Below are 23861 nucleotides of genomic sequence, written 5' to 3' on the forward strand. Positions count from 1 at the left end.
TTCACTTTGCAATTCATATCTCATATATACATTCAGAACTCACTCCCCTTAAAATGTCATGATAAAAGGTGAGGGAAAGAGACTGCTGACACCATTCAAGAGCATTCCTAACTCAAATGGGTTTTTTGTTTTTAATCTTATTTCCAATCACCCTTCCTTCCATTTTAGCAACAACCCTACCCATCGGTATTATCTGGCGACGGATCCAATGACAGGACAGCTTTTTGTGTCAGACACCAACTCACGACAGGTCTACCGCCCAAAGAACCTCAGTGGTGCCCAGGACCTTATCAGTAAGTCTCTTTAGCATTTTTCCTCTGGCAGAGTGTTGTATTTAATCAGGTCTATTGTAATGCCCATCACCACAATTTGTCTTTAGTATGAATTTTGTAATACAAACCATAACATAATGACATAAAAGTTGTGCAGGAATGTCAGATGACATTACAGCTTACGGGCATGCTACCCTGAGAACACAGTTAAGCGGATTTGGCCCTGGTTCGTATTTGGATGGGAGACCGCCTGGGAATACTAGGTGCTGTAAGCTTCTCTCCCCGACTAAAACGCAGAGGGGTTGCATCAGGAAGGGTATCTGGCGTAAAAATCTGTGCCAAAAAAATACTGTTTGTGTTCATCTGCGATGATACGCTTTGGTGAACCCTAATGGGACAAACCGAAAGGAAAAGAAGAAGAAGTCAGATAACATTACAATGTTTAATGTGGGTGTGTTGAGGTAATGGTGAAGTTGTGGCTGGTACTGGGGAACAATGTCCGCCATTTGATGAAGCACGGTGTGGCGATGGAAGAAAAGCTACAGAAGCACAGTTACTGGGACCTAAAGGTACACACACATACTTTGTTTAAAAGTAAAAACTTAAGTAGATGAAGATTAGATAAATTATCACTATGTTGTTTTCATTCCATTTAATTTGGAGAAATTTTATTTGCACTATATACTGCATGTTTTCGTTATGTTGGCTCTATGTGTAGGGGCAGAAATTCAAGGGTAATTCAGAGCAGCTGGTTGAAAATAAGTGTAAAAAGCAATCCATACATTTACATACATTTCACAACCAACAATAGTACACAATGGTTTCATGTATTTGTTTTTACACATCAGAAGGTAGTTGGGAATTAATATCCAAATGAAAAACATCACTACTATTTTGGTAATTAAAACAGGAAGAAAAATGAAAACTTAAACTGGAAGTTAATTGGTTCACATTGAACAAAATTTCTGAGATGAAGACAGCAATCGAACCGCAGACAGTGGAAATGTAAAGGTAACGAGTTTTTTGTCTACCCGATATAGGAATTGCAGTTGACAAAAATGGTTTAATCTACTTTGTGGATGGGACAATGATCAGAAAAGTGGACCGAAATGGGATCATCTCCACAGTGTTGGGAAGCAATGACTTGACATCGGCACGACCTCTGACCTGTGATACCAGCATGCACATAAGAGAGGTGACATGAACTGTCCTGACTCCCACTCAGAAATTCTGAAGTCTAAATTCTGCTGTGGCCAAAAAAGTTATGGCCATGACACTGTAATACCTATTGCCTATCACAATAATACTTGCATGTCAGTGAATTGCTAAAATTTCTTTGTGTTATAATACATGCCCAATAGCCAGTCACATTCAGTCACTATTTTGTATCCAGTCTAAAGAATATTAGTAAACTGAAGTCCGGATTTTTTTTTTGGCTAAAGTAGGGTCCAAGGTTCGGATACAGACCAGGCATTGATCTTGACATTTTTTTTATATTGAGTGTCCATGTGACCTCCACTCTCCCTTTCTTTAAAAAAAAATAAAAGCAACCGATTATTGGACTCTTTGTAGATCGCATGACTGATATATAGACAACTTTCCACATCTGTGGTGGTTAATTTATTTTAGTTTCATGTTTTTTTTTTTAATTGTCTTTAGTTTTTCAAAAGGGATTTAATGCACCTAAGAGGGAACGTATGCAAGCCCAGCGAAACTTGAAAACTCATATTTTGTAACATATTTTTTGGACTATAAGTCGCAGTTTTTTTTTCATAGTTTGGCCAGGGGTGCGAGTTGTACTCCAGAGCGACTTATATGTGACATTATTAACACATTATAATGTCCATCCATCCATTTTCTGAGCCGCTTATACATTATTTCACACCAACAACTGCAAGAGAATGCTCTCGGCCTGTGTATCTGTACTTACTACTCCTGTACCACTGAAAATTAATCATTTCAACAATAGCAGTAACTTATATGAACAACTGAGAAGGACTGAATAAAAATGGCATTGAAGAGAATATCATATTCTGCAGATGACAAGATGCAAGTAGTGAAATATGCAGCTACACTAAGTGTCTGAATGGCTTCTTTAGAGCATGAAAAGCCCTGCTTGTGATGTATCGATGGCATGCGTGAGCCTATCACAAAACCTTTCAAAAATAAATTCAATGTTTTTACCTCCATACCTGCCATCATCCCTGGAGGCTAAACCAAAATACTCCACCCATTTGATATCACCATGAATATGAGCTTTAAGGTAGTCCTGCATAACCTGTGGGAGCAGTGGATGACAGATGGTGAGCACAGCGTCCGGGTGAATGAGCCATCCAATTTTTAGGGAAGTCATTGGATGGCTCGACAAAGTATGGGCTTCAGGGACAACCAAAATCCTCCTGTCAGGATTCAGAAAAGCTGGAATAGGCTAGTTGTAACTGCAACAGACGATGAGTCTGACGAAAGCGACCTAGTAGAGAAAGTGGCATGACATCCACCAAGTTGTTTAGAAGTGACAACAAGGATGAACATTTTATTGGATTTATTGATCTAGAGTGACACTGATGGTTTGGTAAGCTTGTTAGGATGTTCTTTATGTTATAGTTATTTGAATAACTGTTGTCATATTAACATACCAGGCACGCTCTCAGTTTGTAGTTTATGCATAATGAAATATTAGCAATACACATATTCAGCCTGTTCGCTTTTCTATTTTTATTTTAAATTGCATTTCAAGATGAAATGTTTGTTCTTAGTGTTGGATTTTATCAAATACATTTCCCCTCAAAAATGCGACTTGTACTTCAGTGTAACTATATATGTTTTTTCCTTCTTTAGTATCCATTTTTGGGCTGGGCCGACTTATAGTCTGGAAAATATGGTACTTGCAAATTTTAAGCTCTGAGGTGACAGTAAACACTCCTCCACTGTGCTGTCCGAACAATCATTGAGATATGTACTGTCTAGAAAGAACATTTTTAAAAAGCTTTGGAGTTTGTCTGAGATAAAATTTTCCACCTTGATTCCTCAACCCAGGTTCGTTTGGAATGGCCCACTGATCTAGCAATCAGTCCTTTGGACAACTCCATATATGTTTTGGACAACAATGTTGTGCTGCAGATCACTGAAAATAGACAGGTATTCTCATTATGTACGGACATAATACTTAATGACAAACTGTATGCTATCTTCCTTTTTTACTACTTAGCTCCAAAAATTATAGAGTGCATATATTAATTTGAGGAATACTGTTTTTGTGTGTGTTCAGGTTCGCATTGTTGCAGGCCGTCCCATGCACTGCCAAGTACCTGGTATTGAATACACAATGGGAAAGAGAGCGGTTCAGACCATGCTAGAGGGGGCAACAGCCATTGCTGTATCCTACAATGGCCTTCTCTACATCACAGAGACAGACGAGAAAAAAATCCATCGCATTCGACAGGTAATCATAAAAAGAATGCAGCGGTCCACTTAGATATGTATTGTTTAGACACTATCTTGCCAAAAGTATGTACTCACCTGAATTGACTCACATATGATTTTAAATGATATCAAATTCTAAATCCATATGGTTTAATATGTTGGGCTACTCTTTGTAGCTAGTTTAAGCAAACCGAATTTCCCACACAAGGTAACTCAATGTGCACTACATGATTAAAAGCATTCAAATACATGGAAATAAAAACATTTTATATAAAAAGTACAATTAAAACAGCTTGCAGTGCAAGAAATATCATTGGAAAGTGGAAGTACTCTAAAACGCATGAGAAAAAATAACTTCTTAACCTGGATTTGGAAACACTCACACTTTGGCTGACGTCACCACTGTTGTCAATTTATTCCATTTTTGTGCAGCATAATAGCTAAATGCTGCTTCACTGTGTTTGCTTTGGACACTGCACTCCACAATTTGACCTGAGTCAGTCGAAGGCAGAGCCCTATGAGGTTTGTATCCCATCAGCATCTCTTTCATGTATTCAGGACCGAAACCATTTAGTGATTTATAAACCAGTACCACAACTTTAAAATCAATTTTAAAGCTGACTGGAAGCCAGTGTAAAGACTTTAAAATTAGAGTTATGTGCTCTGACCTCTTTGTTCTGGTCAGAACCCAAGCTGCAGCATTCTGAATGACCTGCAGTTGTTTGATGCTCTTTTTGGGAGAGTAGTCTACAGTTTTGTCTATTTGAGATAAAAGCTTGGATGAGCTTTTCCTGTTCTGCTTGAAACATACAAGCCTTCAAGGGCGTCGGTGGAAATTCAGCTACTGTGGGTCGAAGACAAAGAAGAGGAGGAAACCGGATCCAGCGTCAGAAGAAAAAGAGGAATGCACAGAGCCTACAACTGAGTGTAGGGACTTTGAATGTTGGGACTATGACAGGAAAAGCACAGGAGTTGGTTGACATGATGATTAGGAGAAAGGTTGATATTCTGTGCATCCAAGAGAGCAGGTGGAAAGGTAGTAAGGCTAGAAGTTTGGGAGCAGGGTTTAAATTATTCTACCACGGATTAGATGGGAAGAGAAATGGAGTAGGGGTTATTTTAAAGGAAGAGCTGGCTAAGAATGTCTTGGAGGTGAAAAGAGTATCAGATCGAGTGATGAGACTAAAATTTGAAATTGAGGGTGTTATGTATAATGTGGTTAGCGGCTATGCACCACAGGTAGGATGTGACCTAGAGTTGAAAGAGAAATTCTGGAAGGAACTAGATGAAGTAGTTCTGAGCATCCCAGACAGCGAGAGAGTTGTGATTGGTGCAGATTGTAATGGACATATTGGTAAAGGAAACAGGGGCGATGAAGAAGTGATGGGTAAGTACGGCATCCAGGAAAGGAACTTTGAAGGGCAGATGGTGGTGGACTTTGCAAAAAGGATGGAGATGGCTGTAGTGAACATTTATTTCCAGAAGAGGGAGGAACATATAGTGACCTACAAGAGCGGAGGTAGAACCACGCAGGTAGATTATATTTTGTGCAGACGATGTAATCTGAAGGAGGTTACTGACTGTAAAGTAGTGGTAGGGGAGAGTGTAGCTCGACAGCATAGGATGGTAGGATGTAGGATGATTCTGGTGGTGGGTAGGAAGATTAAGAAGACAAAGGTAGAGCAGAGAACCATGTGGTGGAAGCTGAGAAAGGAAGAATGTTGTGCGGCCTTCCGGAAAGAGGTGAGACAGGCTCTCGATGGACAACCGAAGCTCCCGGAAGACTGGACGACGACAGCCAAGGTGATCAGAAAGACAGGCAGGAGAGTACTTAGTGTGTCATCTGGTAGGAAAGGGGAGAAGGAGACTTGGTGGTGGAACCCCAAAATACAGGGAGTCATACAAGGAAAGAGATTAGCCAAGAAGAAGTGGGATACTGAGAGGACTGAGGAGAGGCGAAAGGAGTACATCGAGATGCGACGTAGGGCAAAGGAAGAGGTGGCAAAGGCTAAACAAGAGGCATATGAAGACATGTACACCAGGTTGGACACGAAAGAAGGAGAAAAGGATCTCTACAGGTTGGCCAGACAGAGGGATAGAGATGGGAAGGATGTGCAGAAGGTTAGGGTGATTAAGGATAGAGATGGAAATGTGTTGACTGGTGCCGGTAGAGTGCTAAATAGATGGAAAGAATACTTTGACAAGTTGATGAATGAAGAAAATGAGAGAGAAGGAAGAGTTGAAGAGGCAAGAGTGAAGGACCAGGAAGTGGAAATGATTACTAAGGGGGAAGTCAGAAAGGCACTACAAAGGATGAAAAATGGAAAGGCAGTTGGTCCTGATGACATACCGGTAGAGGTATGGAAGCAATTTGGAGAGATGGCTGTGGAGTTTTTGACCAACTTATTCAACAGAATACTAGCGGGCGAAAAGATGCCTGAAGAATGGAGGAAAAGTGTTCTAGTTCCCATTTTTAAGAACAAAGGGGATGTTCAGAGCTGTGGGAACTATAGAGGAATAAAGTTGATGAGCCACACAATGAAGTTATGGGAAAGAGTAGTGGAGGCTAGACTCAGGACAGAAGTAAGTATCTGCGAGCAACAGTATGGTTTCATGCCTAGAAAGAGTACCACAGATGCATTATTTGCCTTGAGGATGCTCGTAGAAAAGTACAGAGAAGGTCAGAAGGAGCAACATTGTGTCTTTGAAGACCGAGAGAAAGCCCATGACAGAGTACCAAAAGAGGAACTATGGTACTGCATGCGCAAATCCGGTGTGACGGAGAAATATGTTAGAATAGTACAGGTCATGTATGAGGCCAGCAGAACAGCGGTGAGGTGTGCCTAAGGTGTGTCAGAGGAATTTAAGGTGGAGGTGGGACTGCATCAGGGATCAGCTCTGAGCCCCTTCCTGTTTGCAGTGGTAATGGATAGGCTGACAGATGAGGTTAGACCGGAATCCCCTTGGACCATGATGTTCGCAGATGATATTGTCATATGCAGTGAAAGCAGGGAGCATGCAGAGGAACAATTGGAAAGATGGAGACATGCACTGGAAAGGAGAGGAATGAAGATTAGCCGAAGTAAAACAGAATATATGTGCGTGAATGAGAAAAGTAGAGGGGGAAGAGTGAGGCTACAGGGAGAAGAGATAGCGAGGGTGGACGACTTCAAATACTTGGGGTCAACAATACAGAGCAATGGAGAGTGTGGTCAGGAAGTGAAGAAACGGGTCCAAGCAGGTTGGAACAGCTGGCGAAAGGTGTCTGGTGTGTTATGTGACAGAAGAGTGTCTGCTAGGATGAAGGGCCAAATTTATAAAACAGTGCTGAGTTTGGCCATGATGTACGGATTAGAGACGGTGGCACTGAAGAAACAACAGGAAGGTGAACTGGAGGTGGCAGAAATGAAGATGTTGAGGTTCTCGCTCGGAGTGACCAGGTTGGATAGGATTAGAAATGAGCTCATTAGAGGGACAGCCAAAGTTGGAAGTTTTGGAGACAAGATTCGAGAGAGCAGACTTCGATGGTTTGGACATGTTCAGAGGCGAGAGAGTGAGTATATTGGTAGAAGGATGCTGAGGATGGAGCTCCCAGGCAAAAGAGCGAGAGGAAGACCAAAAAGAAGGTTTATGGATGTGGTGAGGGAAGACATGAGGGCAGTTGGGGTTAGAGAGGAAGATGCAGGAGATAGGCTAAGATGGCAAAAGATGACACGCTGTGGCGACCCCTAACGGGACAAGCCGAAAGGAAAAGAAAAAGAAGAAGATTCGAGATATGTTCTTCAGATGATAAAAGACAGTTTCTGTGATTGATTTGATATAACTCTTGAAAGTCAGGTCGGAATCTTATCAAAATACCAGGGTTTCGGACTTGGTCTTTGGTATTTACAAACAAGAATCCTCTTTTCTTTATTGCCAAAAACAATTATCTCAGTTTTGTTGTGATTTAGTTGAAGGAAATTTTGGGTCATCCAGTTGTTTATCTGCTTTAGACAGTGCCACAACACCTCAATTGAACTAGAGTCATCTAGAGACACTGTTACATATACTGCAACTGTGTGTCATCTACATAGCTATGATAGTCAAAACTAAAGTTCTGGAAAATTTGACCCAAATGTAGCAAAAACAGGGTGAACAGGAGGCGTCCCAAGAACTGACCATTGAGGGACCCAATATGTAATTGTCATTTGTTAAGATTGAGCACTTCCAATGGTTAAAAAGTAGTTACTTTACTCCAGGTATGACCTGAACCATTTAAGGACCATTACATTTAGTGCTACCCAGGTTTTCAACCTTTTCAAGCCCTCTACGAACAAATCCTGCCCGGTAACAATGATGGAGAGGGTGAAGAAAGTGCTGACGACCCTCAAGCCAGCACGAGCACCACAAGGAGTGATTTTCCCCCTGGAGGACCGGGTTTTTTCACAAGCAAAGGTTCGGTCCCGAAATTTCAAAACCGTTACAATTTAAAAAGCGTGGCTCTGTATGGCGAGGCTTCCTCAGGCACACTGCTGCCGCCCGTCGTTATGTTGAGGAGAAATTGCTGAACCTCATCAGTGAGGGAAACTACCTCCCCAACATGGATGAAACCGGTCTCTTCTGGAAAAGGATGTCTTCGTGCACATTCCTCTTCAGGGAGGAAGTGAAGAGGCCAGGCTTCAAGGTCCACAAGGACTGTGTGACAGTTTTCATGTGTGGCAATGCAGCTGGTTTCCTGCTGAAATCAGGCTTTATTTATAAAGCAAAAAATCCACAAGCTTTAAAAAACTAAAATAAGGCTCTGCTCCCAGTTTATTGGCTGGACAACGCCAAGGTTTGGCTTACAAAGAGCTCTTACAATTGAGTGGTTCCTCAATTGCTTCATCCCTCAGGTAAAGATGCATCTGCCTGAAAAGGGCCTCTGCTTTAAGGTCCTTCTCCTGATAGACTATGCAGGAGGCCATGCAACGGACTTGCAGTATGACGGAGTCCAAATAGAATTTCTTCCGCCAAACCACATCTCTTATTCAGTTGATTGATCAAGGTGTCATTCATGCCTTTAAGGCACTCTACACTTACTCAACCATGGAGGGCCTCATCTCGGTAGTTGACGACGACAGCAACGAATTCATGATAAAAGACTACTCGCGTCATTACGACCAAGGCATATGTTTGTGTAATATCCAGCAGGCATTAAATGACATGGAAAGTGAGACGATTAATTGAAGCTGGAAGATATTATGGCCGAAAGTAGTGCACGACTATCCTGGCTTTACTCCTGATGAAATTCATTACTCAGAAGTGGAGAAGGCGGTTAAGCTGGGTCGCAATATTAGGGATGAGGGATTTGTGGACATGAATTAGCAAGACATCTGTGCCCTAATTGATTGCCACTCAGAATCACCGACTGACAATGACCTTCTTGACTTGACAAAGACTGCAAGTGAGGAAGATGATGACAAAGACAAGGAGGAACCTGAAAAGCGTGGCTTTACTCTGGAGAACCTGCAGAAATTGTCCAACATGGGAAGTGTAAAACTTTGCACTGGAAATTGACAACAACATGGTATGAGCTGTCGAGTTTGGCAATCATTTTGACGGGGTTATATCTTTATACAGAGGAATTTTGGAGCAGAAGAAAAAACAAACACAACAAATCCCCATCACGATGTTCTTCTCCAGAATAAAGCCCTCGTAGCTTACCCAAATGATGTGCGTACAAAGTTGTAGATTATGTAAATAAAGACAACTAGACAGTTGTAATACTGTTGGATTTTTTGTCTCAAGTATGCAAATTAAAAATCCTATACTGTTGCATATTTTAAACATTTGGGTAATCACACATACACACAAACATCGGCAGCGGCTCCGGCAGAAGTCTCAGAGTGATGAATGGTAAGTATTGAGTAAGAGAATATAGTAAGTGTTTGATAATTTAGATGTATATAATAAATTTATCATACTGTATGTATTATATTTATGTTGTTCTATAGTTAAAGATTTAACTAAATACTTGTTGTAGTTTCGAAAATGCAAAGTACAAATAGTTTTAACATATTTTAAATGTTCTGGTACCCAGATAAACATACATCCCTGTTACTTTGCAGTTTTCACTTTTCGCGGTTGAGTCTGGTACCATTTAACCGCAAAAAAACAAGGGATTACTGTATTCTGGAAAAGACCCTGCACACAGCAGTCATATTCACAGATAAGATTTTTTATGGGTAAAGGTAAATGTTGGGTGACTCCGCAGAATAAGAGAATTGTACACAAGGAAGCCACATTAGCTTTGTGGATTGAAGATTTCGCAGACTGCGATTTCAAAACAAAGTTGCTTCCCTCTCAAAAATGTAAACTATTCTCAAAAGGTAAAACGACACTAAAAGAAAAAGATACAATTGTGAGTACAGGGGGAAAAGCAGTAAGAATTTATCTTCCGGACTCACAGTGTCACATGACTGGAATGGCCTTTCGTATCTTAGTGGACGGTGGTTTCAGGTCAGGGGGAATGGGAGGAGTCCAACATTGACAATATTTTTCACCCTATCCGTCATACCTAATATTGATCTTAGGTTTGTAAGAGGGAGTTTTGCATCGGGCTTGGCTCCAATGGAGCAGGTAGAGGTGTAGAAGTGCTGGCTCATCTCATTTGTCATTTGCTTTTCTGATAGTTTCGATGACTCTAATGTGTCAGTCTTCACCTTATCTCTTGTGCCTCTGATTTTTTGGGAACAAATGTATCCTTTTGTGTTAGAGTTGTATAAACATTTCTACCATTTTCTTTTTGGGCCAGTGAATAATGTAGACAGTAAAAAATGTTGGCAGCAAACCTTAACCCTGGATCTATTTAGAGAGAAACTGGCGTACATGTCACGAACGAGGCTCGAGGGCGGACCCAAATGCACGACTCCAGAGGCAAGCAGGTAGTGTACAGAAAGCCTTTATTCGGTCCGTGGTCAATGATGAGCGAGTCGGTCAGGAAAAGCAGCAGTATCAGAAGAGGCAGGCTTACTAGGATGGTCAGGGAACAGGCGAGGGTCGGTACACGGTAGGTCAGGTATACGGGATTGCCGGAACGAGGCATGGGAATCAACGATCTGGCAGAGGACTAGTTGTCCCCCGTGTCCTATACGTACTGGGTGTAATCAGCCGAAACAGGGTGCAGGTGTGTGTCGACTAATTGGCTGACCACACCCAGCCTGGGGAGGATGCCAGAAGCATGACAGCCCAGTTGACGACATCTCCCCGAAGTGATGGAACGACGAACAGGCGATCAGACGGACAATCTGCGGGCGGCGGCGTCTCTCCCAGGGCCTCCTTCACCCGCGACTCGACCGCTCAGGTGAAGTCGGACACAAAGCACGCCTCTGGCAGGATAAGAGTTGCTACTGACTCGGTGCGCTCCCCCTCATGGATCCGTGAGAGGGCGTCCGGCTTGCCGTTCTTGGAACCTGGGCGGAAGGACAGAGTGAAGCGGAAGCGGGTGAAGAAGAGACCCAACCTGGCCTGGCGGGCGTTCAACCGCTTCGCTGTCCTCAGGCACTCTAGATTTTTGTGGTCGGTGAGGACCACGAACGGTACTTGTGAGCTCTCCAGCCAGTGCCGCCACTCCTTCATAGCCGTCTTGACCGCCAGCAGTTCACGATCCCCCACGTCGTAGTTTCTCTCTGCCGGGGTTAACTTCCTAGACAGGAACGCAGAGGGGTGGATCCTTCCGTCTTTGGGACTCCGCTGCAACAAGATGGCTCCAATTCCCGAGTCCGACGCGTCCACCTCCACCATGAACTAGCGATCTGGATCCGGATAATGAGTATGGGTGCGGTGGTGAAACTTGCCCTAAGTTTATTGAAGGCCTCGTGGCAGGTCCGGGACCATTCGAAAACGTTGTGCGGAGAGGTGAGAGCGTCCAGAGGGGCGGCCACGGCGCTGAAGTTCAGAATGAACTTTCTGTAGAAAATTGCGAAGCCAATGAACCTCTGCACGTCCCTCCTGCTGGCGGGGGTGGGCCACCGAAGCACCGCGTCGATCTTCCCGTGATCCATCCGTATCTCCCCTTCTGCTAGGATGAAGCCCAGAAAGGACACGGATGCTCGGTGGAACTCGCACTTTTCCCATTTCACAAACAGTTGGTGCTGCAAGAGACGCTGGAGCACCTCTCTGACCTGTTGGATATGGGAGGTCCAATCTTCTGAGAAGATGAAAATGTCGTCAAGGTATACAAATACGTTTTTGTTCAGGAACTCCCGGAGCACGTCATTAATAAAGTTTTGGAAGACGGCCGGGGCATTGGTCAGTCTCTGTAGTGGCCAACGCCTCCGCCCTCCCCGTCATGTGGGAAATGAAGGCGATCTGGGAGCGGTCCGTGGGGAAAGCGGACGCCTGCAGTTCGAAATGGAGGTCGCACTGCGCAAGGAAGGGCTTGACGTTGCCCGAGTCGCCTGAGAACCGTGCCGGTCGGGAAAGCTGAGTTATGCTGGCATGGGAGGGCTCCGTAACAGGCGGAACGGGTGGACTCGGAGCGACAGGCGGAGTGACCATTGTCGGCGTAGCAGCCGCGCTAGCTTGGGATGCTAGCCACGGCTCCAGCCGGGCACAGATCTCATGGAGACGTTTATTCGTTACCTGGAGAGCAGCTTCCTGCTCAGCCAGGCGTCTGCTCTGGAACTGTCACGATCAGTGGATGACTTCGGAGTCGGCTGGGTCCATGTTGTGGCCAGATCGTTCTGTCACAAACGAGGCTTGAGGGCGGGCCCAAATGCACGACTCCAGAGGCAAGCAGGTAGTGTACAGAAAGCCTTTATTCGGTCCGTGGTCAATGATCAGCGAGTCGGTCAGGAAAAGCAGCAGTATCAGAAGAGGCAGGCTTACTAGGATAGTCAGGGAACAGGCGAAGGTCGGTACATGGGAGGTCAGGTATACAGGAACATACAGGAACGAGGCATGGGAATCAACGATCTGGCGGAGCACTAGTTGTCTCCGTGTCCTATAAGTAATGGGTGTAATCAGCCGAAACAGGGTAAAGGTGTGTGTCGACTAATTGGCTGACCACACCCAGCCTGGGGATGATGCCAGGAGCATGACAGTACATGATCGTACATGTGGGAGAGGTCTGCTTATAAAAACCTCAATATCCAAACATTGCACTTTTGTTAGGAGATCAGTGAAATCTCACTTCAGTACCTCCCTTTTGGATACCCCATATTTTTGGGCTTTGCTCCCAGTAAATTCTTTGCTTCTGTGCTCTTTGTTAACACACTTCTGCTCACAATTTTGAGACATCAGTAGAGTGATTTAATTTCTCAACTGTCCATTTGCATCCACATACACTTCAAGATGGTAGGTTTCCCTTCTAGGATGGAAACCCTTGTGCTAATTAGCATACCGCTCTCACATAATGGTAATTATGTGTACTCTGCCTCCTGGCCGAAGATAGCTGGAACAAGCTCCAACACTCCTGCAACTCTTGTGAGGGTAAGTACCTCAGAAAATGGATGAATGGACTGATGATTTTTGGATGCTGAGGTTTTTACAAGGGGACTTCTCCCAATGGTATGAACTTAGTGCAGATAAAATGTGAATCCATCAAATCATTGTCTCCAGTTATCGCTCCAGTATCAGGTCACTGGGTCATAAAACAATATCGGCTATTGACATCATTACAACCTGATATGGAGTTTTTGTTCTTAAATGAAGCATCCATCCAGCCATTAAATGAGCCACTTATCCTCACAAGGGTCACGGGAGTGCTGAAGCTTATCCTAGCTGTCATCGGGCAGAAGGCAGAGTATACCCTGAAGTGGTTTCTAGCCAATTGTAGGGCACATGGGGTCAGAAAACACTCACAATCACACCTAGGGGCAATTTAGAGTCCCCAATTCATGCATGTTTTTGGGATGTTGGAGAAACTCAGAGCGCTCAGAGAACACCCATACAGGGACCAGGAAAACATGCAAACTCCTCACAGGTGGGGCCTGGATTTGAACCCTGGTCCTCAGAACTGTGAGGCCAACATTGTACAGCTGCGCCACTGTGCCACCCAAACTGTAGACAGAATGAAAAAAAAACATTCCATATCTACACCAAAGAAACAAATATGGATGTTACGTGTAACTGTAGCGCTACACCCTTAGAAGGAAGATCAGGACAATATAGGACGGTGGAAGAAGGATGCAAGACAAGACAAAGATCGTGAAGCTGGCTATACAAATAGAATGCGGTGGGACTGATAGTGAATTATAAAGGTCTGTAGTACACGAATATAAGTGGGGTCATACATACGCTCTTCATGTAAACATGAATTGTTTTTTTAAATAAGTACACCCAGTGAAAGGACACTTACACCCAGTGAAAGGATCCCTGGGTTCTGTGTCAACGGACACATGCAAGTGAATTCACACCATTGTGCATGCAAAAAGACTGACAGAAATGTCCTATAATTGCTGTGTCCACTACGCTGAGGCGATGGACCTCATCCAGTCAATCTAGGACGGAAACCAGGACGAAGGGTCCACCTTAGACCGACGCTGTGGACAGGACATATGGCACGTTGAGGGACCCAGGGCAGTCCGCTGGCCCCCATCAAGGTGCCTGGACAACTGGCCACTGGGCTGTGGCTGCAGGGACCCAATGCCACCCCCTCAGTCACTCCCACTCCACCAATGCCACAAACCCCACCCCTCGGAGAACAGGAACCCTCCCACAACCCGCAGGGTGATGCAACCAGTCTCAGTGCAGCCCGAGGATCGGACCTCAACACCTTTCATCTCTGTATGCTGAGGAGTATTATCAACATTAAATGGAGTGACCATATCACCAAGATACTTTCCTGTGTAAATTTACCAAACCTATTCACTTGGTCCTTACGCGTTCTCTAAGCTGGGTGGGTCATGTTTATCGTATGCTCGATGGAAGAATACCAAAAGAAGCGATTGGCAAAAATACATTGAAAAGAACACCCCAAACCAAGGACCTTCACCTGCAACCTCTACAACTGTGACTGTCACTCTTGTATTGGGCGAAACAGCCACAAACAATGTTGCCGTAATTCTGCTTTCCCAGCACAAGGCAAAGATCCATACTCTTCTAAGAATGACCGATCTCAACAATGGTTTATGTACTGAACACATGACTAATTAGAATAAGAATCATTTTTATTGTCATGAACATGCATGTATGCCCACAAAATTTCTCAGCATTTTACCCATCACAATGAACACACATACTTATGAGTGGAACACACCGGAGCTATGGGTAGCTGAAGTGCACGGGGAGCAGTTCGGGGTATCACTGTTTTGATGAAAGACACTACAGTTGTGAACCTGGGGGGATATTATTTAAAAGTCCCAGTTGGAAACTTTTTCCTCATGCTTTTTAGAGTTATTATATTTTGTTAAATATTTCTTACACTGTATGCAGTTTTAATTGTACTTGTATATTTTCTTGGTCTTAAAACTTTTTGAGGCGTTTTTTCTTTGTTTTTAAATGCAATTAATCATATAAAGCACATTGCATATGAAATGCGCTGTGTAAATACATTTGATTTCCTTTGCATTCGGGCATTCCGGTGGGGCAACTGGTCATATGGGTTAGCCTCACTGTCCTGAGAACTGGGGTTCAAATCCTCTGTCTGAGTAGCTTTTGCATGTTCTCCCCGTGCCTGCATGGGTTTTCTCGGGATATTTTGGTTTCCTCCCACATCACAAAAATATGCATTAATTGAAGACTGAATTTTCCTTACGTACGATTGTGTATGTGAATGATTGGTTGTTTCTATGTGCCCTGTGATTATGATGAATTCGGGCAGAGAAAGAGAGCCAGTCCATATCAGTGTGTAACCTCACAAATGTGCTTCTGGTAAAATTGTCAGAATTTCCATAAACACACTTCTAAACCTTAGAGGATAGGATGACCATCAGTTGGTCGGTCAGGATAGATAGATAGATAGATAGATAGATAGATAGATAGATAATAGATAGATAGATAGATAGATAGATAGATAGATAGATAGATAGATAGATAGATAGATAGATAGATAGATAGATAGATAGATAGAGATAGATAGATGGACGGATAGATAGATAGATAGGATTGTTTGATGCGTCATCAAAATTTTAAAGTTAATACATACATTTTCTTGATATTATTTTCATGTTTGTTACCTTCTTTAGACCTTATCCCCCCCCCCCCCATTTCTGCTTGTTCATAGGTGTCAACTGATGGAGAAATTACCTACCTTGCCGGGGCACCATCTGATTGTGACTGCAAGGTACTGAAACACATTTATGTCATGAATTGTTTTTGGTTAAAATATAGGGAATAACAAAAAATGCAGCCATATGGGGGCACAAACCAGTGCAATCTGTAGGCCGGTCCCAAGCCCGGATAAATGCAGAGGGTTGCGTCAGGAAGGGCATCCGGCGTAAAAACTGTGCCAAACTCATCATCCAAAGAATCCCATAGCGGATCGGTCGTGGCCCGGGTTAACAACGCCCGCCCCCGGCACTGCTAACCTGCAAGGCGTCGGTGGAAATTCAGCGACTTTGGGTCGAAGACAAAGAAGAGGAGGAATCCGTCGTCAGAAGAAAAAGAGGAATGCACAGAGCCTACAACTGAGTGTAGGGACTTTGAATGTTGGGACTATGACAGGAAAAGCTCAGGAGTTGGTTGACATGATGATTAGGAGAAAGGTTGATATACTGTGCATCCAAGAGAGCAGGTGGAAAGGTAGTAAGGCTAGAAGTTTAGGAGCAGGGTTTAAATTATTCTACCACGGAGTAGATGGGAAGAGAAATGGAGTAGGGGTTATTTTAAAGGAAGAGCTGACGAAGAATGTCTTGGAGGTGAAAAGAGTATCAGATCGAGTGATGAGACTAAGATTTGAAATTGAGGGTGTTCTGTACAATGTGGTTAGCGGCTATGCCCCACAGGTAGGATGCGACCTAGAGTTGAAAGAGAAATTCTGGAAGGAACTAGATGAAGCAGTTCTGAGCATCCCAGACAGCGAGAGGGTTGTGATTGGTGCGGATTGTAATGGACATATTGGTAAAGGAAACAGGGGTGATGAAGAAGTGATGGGTAAGTACGGCATCCAGGAAAGGAACTTTAAGGGACAAATGGTGGTGGACTTTGCAAAAAGGATGGAGATGGCTGAAGTGAACACTTATTTCCAGAAGAGGCAGGAACATATAGTGACCTACAAGAGCGGAGGTAGAAGCACGCAGGTGGATTATATTTTGTGCAGACGATGTAATCTGAAGGAGATTAGTAACTGTAAAGTAGTGGTAGGGGAGAGTGTAGCTCGACAGCATAGGATGGTGGTGTGTAGGATGACTCTGGTGGTGGGTAGGAAGATTAAGAAGACAAAGGTAGAGCAGAGAACCATGTGGTGGAAGTTGAGAAAGGAAGAATGTTGTCCGGTTTTTCGGAAAGGGGTGAGACAAGCTCTCGATGGACAGCAGATGCTCCCGGAAGACTGGACTACCACAGCCAAGGTAATCAGAGAGAGAGGCAGGAGAGTACTTGGTGTGTCTTCTGGTAGGAAAGGGGAGAAGGAGACTTGGTGGTGGAACCCCAAAATACAAGAAGTTATCCAAGGAAAGAGATTAGCAAAGAATAAGTGGGACATGGAGTGGACTGAGGAGAGGCGGAAGAAATACATTGAGATGCGACGTAGGGCAAAGGTAGAGGTGGCAAAGGCTAAACAAGAGGCATATGAAGACATGTACACCAGGTTGGACACAAAGGAAGGAGAAAAGGATCTCTACAGGTTGGCCAGACAGAGGGATAGAGATGGGAAGGATGTGCAACAGGTAAGGGTGATTAAGAATAGAGATGGAAATGTGTTGACTGGTGCCAGTAGTGTGATAAATAGATGGAAAGAATACTTTGAGAAGTTGATGAATGAAGAAAATGAGAGCGAAGGAAGATTTGAAGAGCTCAAGTGTGAAGGACCAGGAAGTGGCAATGATTAGTAAGGGGGAAGTCAGAAAGGCACTACAAAGGATGAAAAATGAAAAGGCAGTTGGTCCTGATGACATACCGGTGGAGGTATGGAAGCAATTTGGGGAGATGGCTGTGGAGTTTTTGACCAATTTATTCAACAGAATATTCGCAGACGAAAAGATGCCTGAAGAATGGAGGAAAAGTGTTCTAGTTCCCATTTTTAAGAACAACTGCAATGTTCAGAGCTGAGGGAATTATAGAAGAAAAAAGTTCATGAGCCACACAAGGAAGTTATGGGAAAGAGTAGTGGAGGCTGGACTCAGGACAGAAGTAAGTATCTGCGAGCAACAGTATGGTTTCATGCCTAGAAAGAGTACCACAGATCCATTATTTGCCTTGAGGATGATAGTGGAAAAGTACAGAGAAGGTCGGAAGGAGTTACATTGTGTCTTTGTGGATCTAGAGAAAGCCTATGACAGAGTACCAAGAGAGGAACTGTGGTACTGCTTGCGTAAGTCTGGTGTGGCAGAGAAGTATGTTAAAATAGTACAGGACATGTATGATGGCAGCAGAATAATGGTGAGGTGTGCCTAAGGTGTGTCAGAATAATTTAAGGTGGAGGTGGGAATGCATCAGGGATCAGCTCTGAGCCCCTTCCTGTTTGCAGTGGTAATGGATAGGCTGACAGATGAGGTTAGACTGAAATCCCCTTGGACCGTGATGTTCGCAGATGATATTGTGATCTGCAGTGAAAGCAGGGAGCATGCAGAGGAACAATTAGAAAGATGGAGACATGCACTGGAAAAGAGAGGAATGAAGATTAGCCGAAGTAAAACAGAATATATGTGCGTGAATGAGAGGGTTGGAGGGGGAAGTGTGAAGCTCCAGGGAGAAGAGATAGCGAGGGTGGAGGACTTCAAATATTTAGGGTCAACAATCCCGAGCAATGGTGAGTGTGGTAAGGAAGTGAAGAAACTGGTCCAAGCAGGTTGGAACAGCTGGCGAAAGGTGTCTGGTGTGTTATGTGACAGAAGAGTCTCTGCTAGGATGAAGGGCAAAGTTTACAAAACGGTGGTGAGGCTGGCCATGATGTACGGATTAGAGACGGTGGCACTGAAGAAACAACAGGAAGCAGAACTGGAGGTGGCAGAAATGAAGATGTTGAGGTTCTCGCTCGGAGTGAGCAGGTTGGATAGGATTAGAAATGAGCTCATTAGAGGGACAGCCAAAGTTGGATGTTTTGGAGACAAGATTCGAGAGAGCAGACTTCGATGGTTTGAACATGTTCAGAGGCGAGAGAGTGAGTATATTGGTGGTCGGGTGCTGAGGATGGAGCTGCCAGGCAAAAGGGCGAGAGGAAGACCAAAAAGGTTTATGGATGTGGTGAGGGAAGACATGAAGGCAGTTGGGGTTAGAGAAGAAAATGCAGGAGATGGGCTAAGATGGCAAAAGATGACATGCTGTGGCAACCTCTAACTGGACAAGCCAAAAGGAAAAGAAGATAGAGAATAACAAAAATACAAGGTTGTCTATCTTTCTGAGTACTCTAAAGTCTTTATTTCTTTACAAAAATAGTGTATAAATATCCACTTGCTCGTGCCACTGAATTTCTTGTTTCATATACATTATAGGCTACAGTACATGAAACCACAGTACCGTCTTAGTTGTAATAGTGTGTATATTATAAACCTAATTCCACTGAAGTTGGGGTATTGTGTTAAACACAAATGAAAACATCCATCCATCCATTTTCTGAGCTGCTTATCCTCACAAGGGTCGTGGGAGTGCCGCGGTCTATCCCAGGTATCATCAGGCAGGAGACAGGCTACACTTTGAGGTGATTGTCAGCCAATTGCAGGGCACATGGAGACCAACAACAGTCGCACTCACAATCACACCAAAGGACAATTTAGAGTCTCCAGTCGATGCATGTCTTTGGGAAGTGGAAGGAAAGCGGAGTGCCTGGAGAAAACCCACACAGGCACGGGTAGAACATGCAAACGCCATACAGGCAGGGCCAGGACTTGAACCCCAGACCTCAGAACTATCAAGCCAATAGCCAACCAGTTGCGCCACCATGCCGCCTAAATGAAAACAGAATACAATAATTTATAATTCATAATCTACCTATATTTAATTAAATACACTCCAAATATTTTATGTTCAAACTGATAAACTTTATTTTTTTTGCCAATTATCATTAACTTGGAATTTTATGACTGCAACACATGGTAAAAATGCTGGGACAGGCTCATGTTTACCATTGTGTTTCATCACCTTTTAACAAAATTCAATAGACATTTGAGAACTAAAGACACTTGAAACTTTGTACATGGAATTCTTTCCCATTCTAGTTTGATGTACAGCTTCAGCTGTTCGACAGTCTGGGGTCTCTGGGGTTTTAGGTTGTACTTATAGATGTTGGGCAGAACTGTTTTTACTGACATTGGTTTTCTGAATTGTTTGTGAGCCCATGTGGTGATATCCATCCATCCATCCATCCATCAATTTTCTGAGCCACTTATCCTCTTAAGGGTCCTGGGAGAGCTCGAGGCTATCCCAGCTATATTTGGGCAGGAGGCGGGCACAGACAACAATCACACTCACAACCACACCTTGGGGCAATAATAGAGTCTCCAGTGAATGTGGTTTTGAGATGTGGGAGGTAATCAGAGAAAGTCCACGCAGGCATGGGGAAACCATGCAAACTCCTCATAGTTTGGGCTGAGTTTAACCCCGGTCCTCAGAACTATGAGGCCTTTACACGGTTACATGTCGTTTTTTTATACAGTGCTGCCCGAGGGATCCAAGGTCACGGCAACTCAATGTTGGTTTTTGGCCTTGCTGCTTACTTGGGGTGAGTTCTCCAGATTCTCTGAACCTTTAATATTATGGACCATAGATGTTGAAATCCTTAAATTCCTTGCAATTGTACATTGAGGACTAGTTCCCTTAAACTGATTGACTATTTTCTCATGCACTTCATCACAAAGAGGAGAACCTCGCCCCATCTTCGCTTGTCAATGACTGAGCAATTCCGGGAAGCTCATTTTACACACAATCATGCCCCCCTCTTGTTACCAATTAGTCTGTTCACCCGTGAGATGTTCCAAACAGGTTTTTGATGAGTATTCCTCAATGTTCTGTCTTTTTTGCCACCTGTCCCAGCTTTTTTGGAGTACATTACAGCCATAAAAGTCTCGGTCAATTATTATTTGATAAAAATAATAAACTTTATCAGTATGAACATTAAATGTCTTGTCTTTGTAGAGTGTTCAATATTCAAAGCCTTAAACATCCAACCACCTGTTTTCCAAGCTGCTTATCCTTACAAGGGTCACAGGAGTGCTGGAGCCTATTTCAGATAACATAATTTGGAAATCATCGTATTCTGTTTGTATTTATTTTACACAACATCTGAACTTCAATGGAATTGGGTCTGTAAATTAATCTCTCACTTCTTGTCCTCCTGCAGAACGATGCCAACTGTGACTGTTACCAAACAGGGCACGGTTATGCTAAAGATGCAAGACTTAATTGTCCTTCCTCTTTGGTGGTCTCACCGGATGGAACACTGTATGTGGCTGATCTAGGAAATATCCGCATTCGAGCAATTCAACACAACCAACCACCTACTGGTATGTAATTTGAGTATAGATTGACAAGCCATTAATGGTCCATTTTAGAACCACAGTGGGTGCCATTTTTGTTATCTTGAGTGTGCAACACTGGCATTGGTTTCATACATTAGTGCTGTATCTCAAACTTAATTTAGGTCAAGTGTTGGAAAAAAAAACTGTATTTGCATTTTTCTTCAGGCTCTTTGGCATCTGGTCCCAGCTCCTATGAAGTGGCCTCTCCAGCCTCCCAGGAGCTCTATGTGTTTGACTTAAATGGAACTCACCAATTCACAATATCCCTGGTCACAGGAGACTACAAATATAATTTTAGCTACAGGTTGGTGTGGATAGTGAGATTTGTAAGCTTACTTTACTCCCCCAGCTCGATACTTTTTTTTTTTTTTTTTTTTTTTACAGCAATGAGGAGGATTTAACAGCAGTGACTGACAGCAGCGGCAACACTCTCCGTATACGTAGAGATGCTAACAGACTGCCTGTACGTGTGGTCACCCCAGATAATCAAGTGAGTTAAGACCGAATGCAAAGATTAACTACTCACTTTTGTTTAGCCATATCAGTAGGATATTTTATTGGACTATTGAGCTGTACCACCAGATTGTAAACAAAAGCCATATTTGCCCGTACCCATGCTTGTATGTGTAGGTCATTTGGTTAACCATCGGAACAAATGGGGGTTTGAAGTCTCTCACAGCACAGGGTCAAGAGCTGGTCTTGTTTAGTTACCATGGCAACAGTGGCTTACTAGCCACCAAAAGCATCCAAATTGGCTGGACTACTTTCTATGAGTAAGTAGAATAATTTTGACCATTTTTTTTATTACTTGTGCAAAAATGCATGAATTTACATTAAATACTTTGCTTCCAAAGATGGCCTACTGCTAGTTACACCAAAGATTGCCTGAGGCAGATGGTTGTGGCTATGCATTTGTATTGTAGATTATGGAAACTCATTTGGACCTCTTCGCTGTCTACAGCTATGACACCGAGGGTCATTTGACGAATGTTACCTTCCCGACTGGCGTGGTTACCAATCTCCATGGCGACATGTCATCAGGGACTGTTGCTGTGGATATTGAGACTTCATGGAGGGACGAGGATGTTTCCATAACCACCAACCTGTCATCAATAGACTCTTTCCACACTCTGGTGCAGGGTAAGGATCTTAAATGTGAGGGCTTGGTTCGGTAGTTATGGTTTAAAACATGTTTATATCCATCCATCCATTTTTTGAGCCACTTATCTTCACGGGGATCACGAGAGTGCTGGAGCCTATTTCAGCGGTCATTAGGCAGAAGGCAGGGTACACCCTGAACTACTTGCCAGCAGATCGCAGGGCACACGGCGACGAACAACAATCACACTTACAATCACACTTAAGGGCAATTTAGAGTGTTCAATAATGTATGTTTGTCAGAAGTGGGAGGAAACGAACGTGTCCATGCAGGCACGGGGAGAACAACTAAATTCCACACCAGCAGGGCCGAGATTTGAACCCCAGTCCTGTGACCCCGACAATCTGCAGCTGCGCCACCGTGCCGCCATGTTTCTATTTTTCTTTTAAATTTAACATGAATACTGTTGAGACAAGATTCAAGAGCAGACATCAATGGACATGTTCAGAGGTGAGAGAGTGATTATATTGGTGGAAGGGTGCTGAGGATGGAGCTGCCAGGCAAAAGAGCGAGAGGAAGACCAAAGAGAAGGTTTATGGATGTGGTGAGGAAAGACATGAGGGCAGTTGGGGTTAGAGAGGAAGATGCAGAAGATAGGCTCAGATGGAAAAAGATGACACGCTGTGGGGACCCCTAACGGGACAAGGCGAAAGGAAAAGAAGAAGATGAATTCTAAATGTCTTTAGGTAATTGGATAAATTCAAATGAGAACTTAGCAAGTGGTGAGACAATCTTTTCAATGGCACAATGACAGAATTTGTCAGCATTGTTTTCATATTGTATGTTGAGCACTATTTATATTTGGATTTGCATATGACAGAATGCTAAATTGTTTACAATCATGTGAAAATTATGGCAAAGTGGTACCGCCCAGGGCAGTGGTTGGGCCATGCCCCTCACAGGAAGTACCGCCCACGGCAGTGGTTTGGCCATGCTCCTGACAAAGACATTGAAGATATACACTGAAGAAAATAAGTATTTGAACATCCTGCTATATTGCAAGTTCTCCCACTTAGAAATCATGGAGGGGTCTGAAATTTTCATCGTAGATGCATGTCCACTGTGAGCGAGATAATCTAAAAAGAAAAATTTTTTAAATTTATTTCTGTGATATAGCTGCAAATAAGTATTTGAACACCGGTCAATCAGCTAGAATTCTGACCCTCAAAGAGCTTTTAGTCCACCTTTAAAAGTCCACCTCAGTACAATACAATCAGTAAGACTCAATCTTGTAATATGGCCAAGACCAAAGAAACGTCCAAAAACAACAGACAAAATTGTACAACTCCACACGGCTGGAAAGAGCTATAGAGAAATTGCCAAGCAGGTTGGTGAAAAAAGGTCCACTGTTGGAGCAATTATTAGAAAATGGAAAAAGCTAAACATGACTGTCATTCTCAATTGGAGTTGAGTCCTGTGCAAGATATCACCTCA

At 43.5% G+C, this 23861-nt stretch overlaps 1 protein-coding gene across 8 annotated transcripts in view; it reads left to right on the forward strand.

Annotated features, from left to right (window-relative positions):
• Window positions 1–23861, forward strand: part of tenm3 (teneurin transmembrane protein 3) — a 338666-nt gene that overhangs the window by 228367 nt on the left and 86438 nt on the right. For 7 of the 8 annotated variants that reach the window (XM_061830594.1, XM_061830595.1, XM_061830596.1 and 4 more), the window contains 11 exons: window positions 169–293; window positions 734–841; window positions 1313–1467; window positions 3309–3410; window positions 3541–3714; window positions 15880–15939; window positions 21091–21253; window positions 21434–21572; window positions 21653–21758; window positions 21899–22041; window positions 22230–22408. In XM_061830594.1, coding sequence (XP_061686578.1) covers window positions 169–293; window positions 734–841; window positions 1313–1467; window positions 3309–3410; window positions 3541–3714; window positions 15880–15939; window positions 21091–21253; window positions 21434–21572; window positions 21653–21758; window positions 21899–22041; window positions 22230–22408 — 1454 coding nt within the window. The remainder of the gene's footprint in view (window positions 1–168; window positions 294–733; window positions 842–1312; window positions 1468–3308; window positions 3411–3540; window positions 3715–15879; window positions 15940–21090; window positions 21254–21433; window positions 21573–21652; window positions 21759–21898; window positions 22042–22229; window positions 22409–23861) is intronic. The other variant, XM_061830598.1, reaches the window with a different exon arrangement.

This window comes from Syngnathoides biaculeatus, chromosome 9, assembly GCF_019802595.1.
Source record: "Syngnathoides biaculeatus isolate LvHL_M chromosome 9, ASM1980259v1, whole genome shotgun sequence".
Classification (NCBI taxonomy): domain Eukaryota; kingdom Metazoa; phylum Chordata; class Actinopteri; order Syngnathiformes; family Syngnathidae; genus Syngnathoides; species Syngnathoides biaculeatus.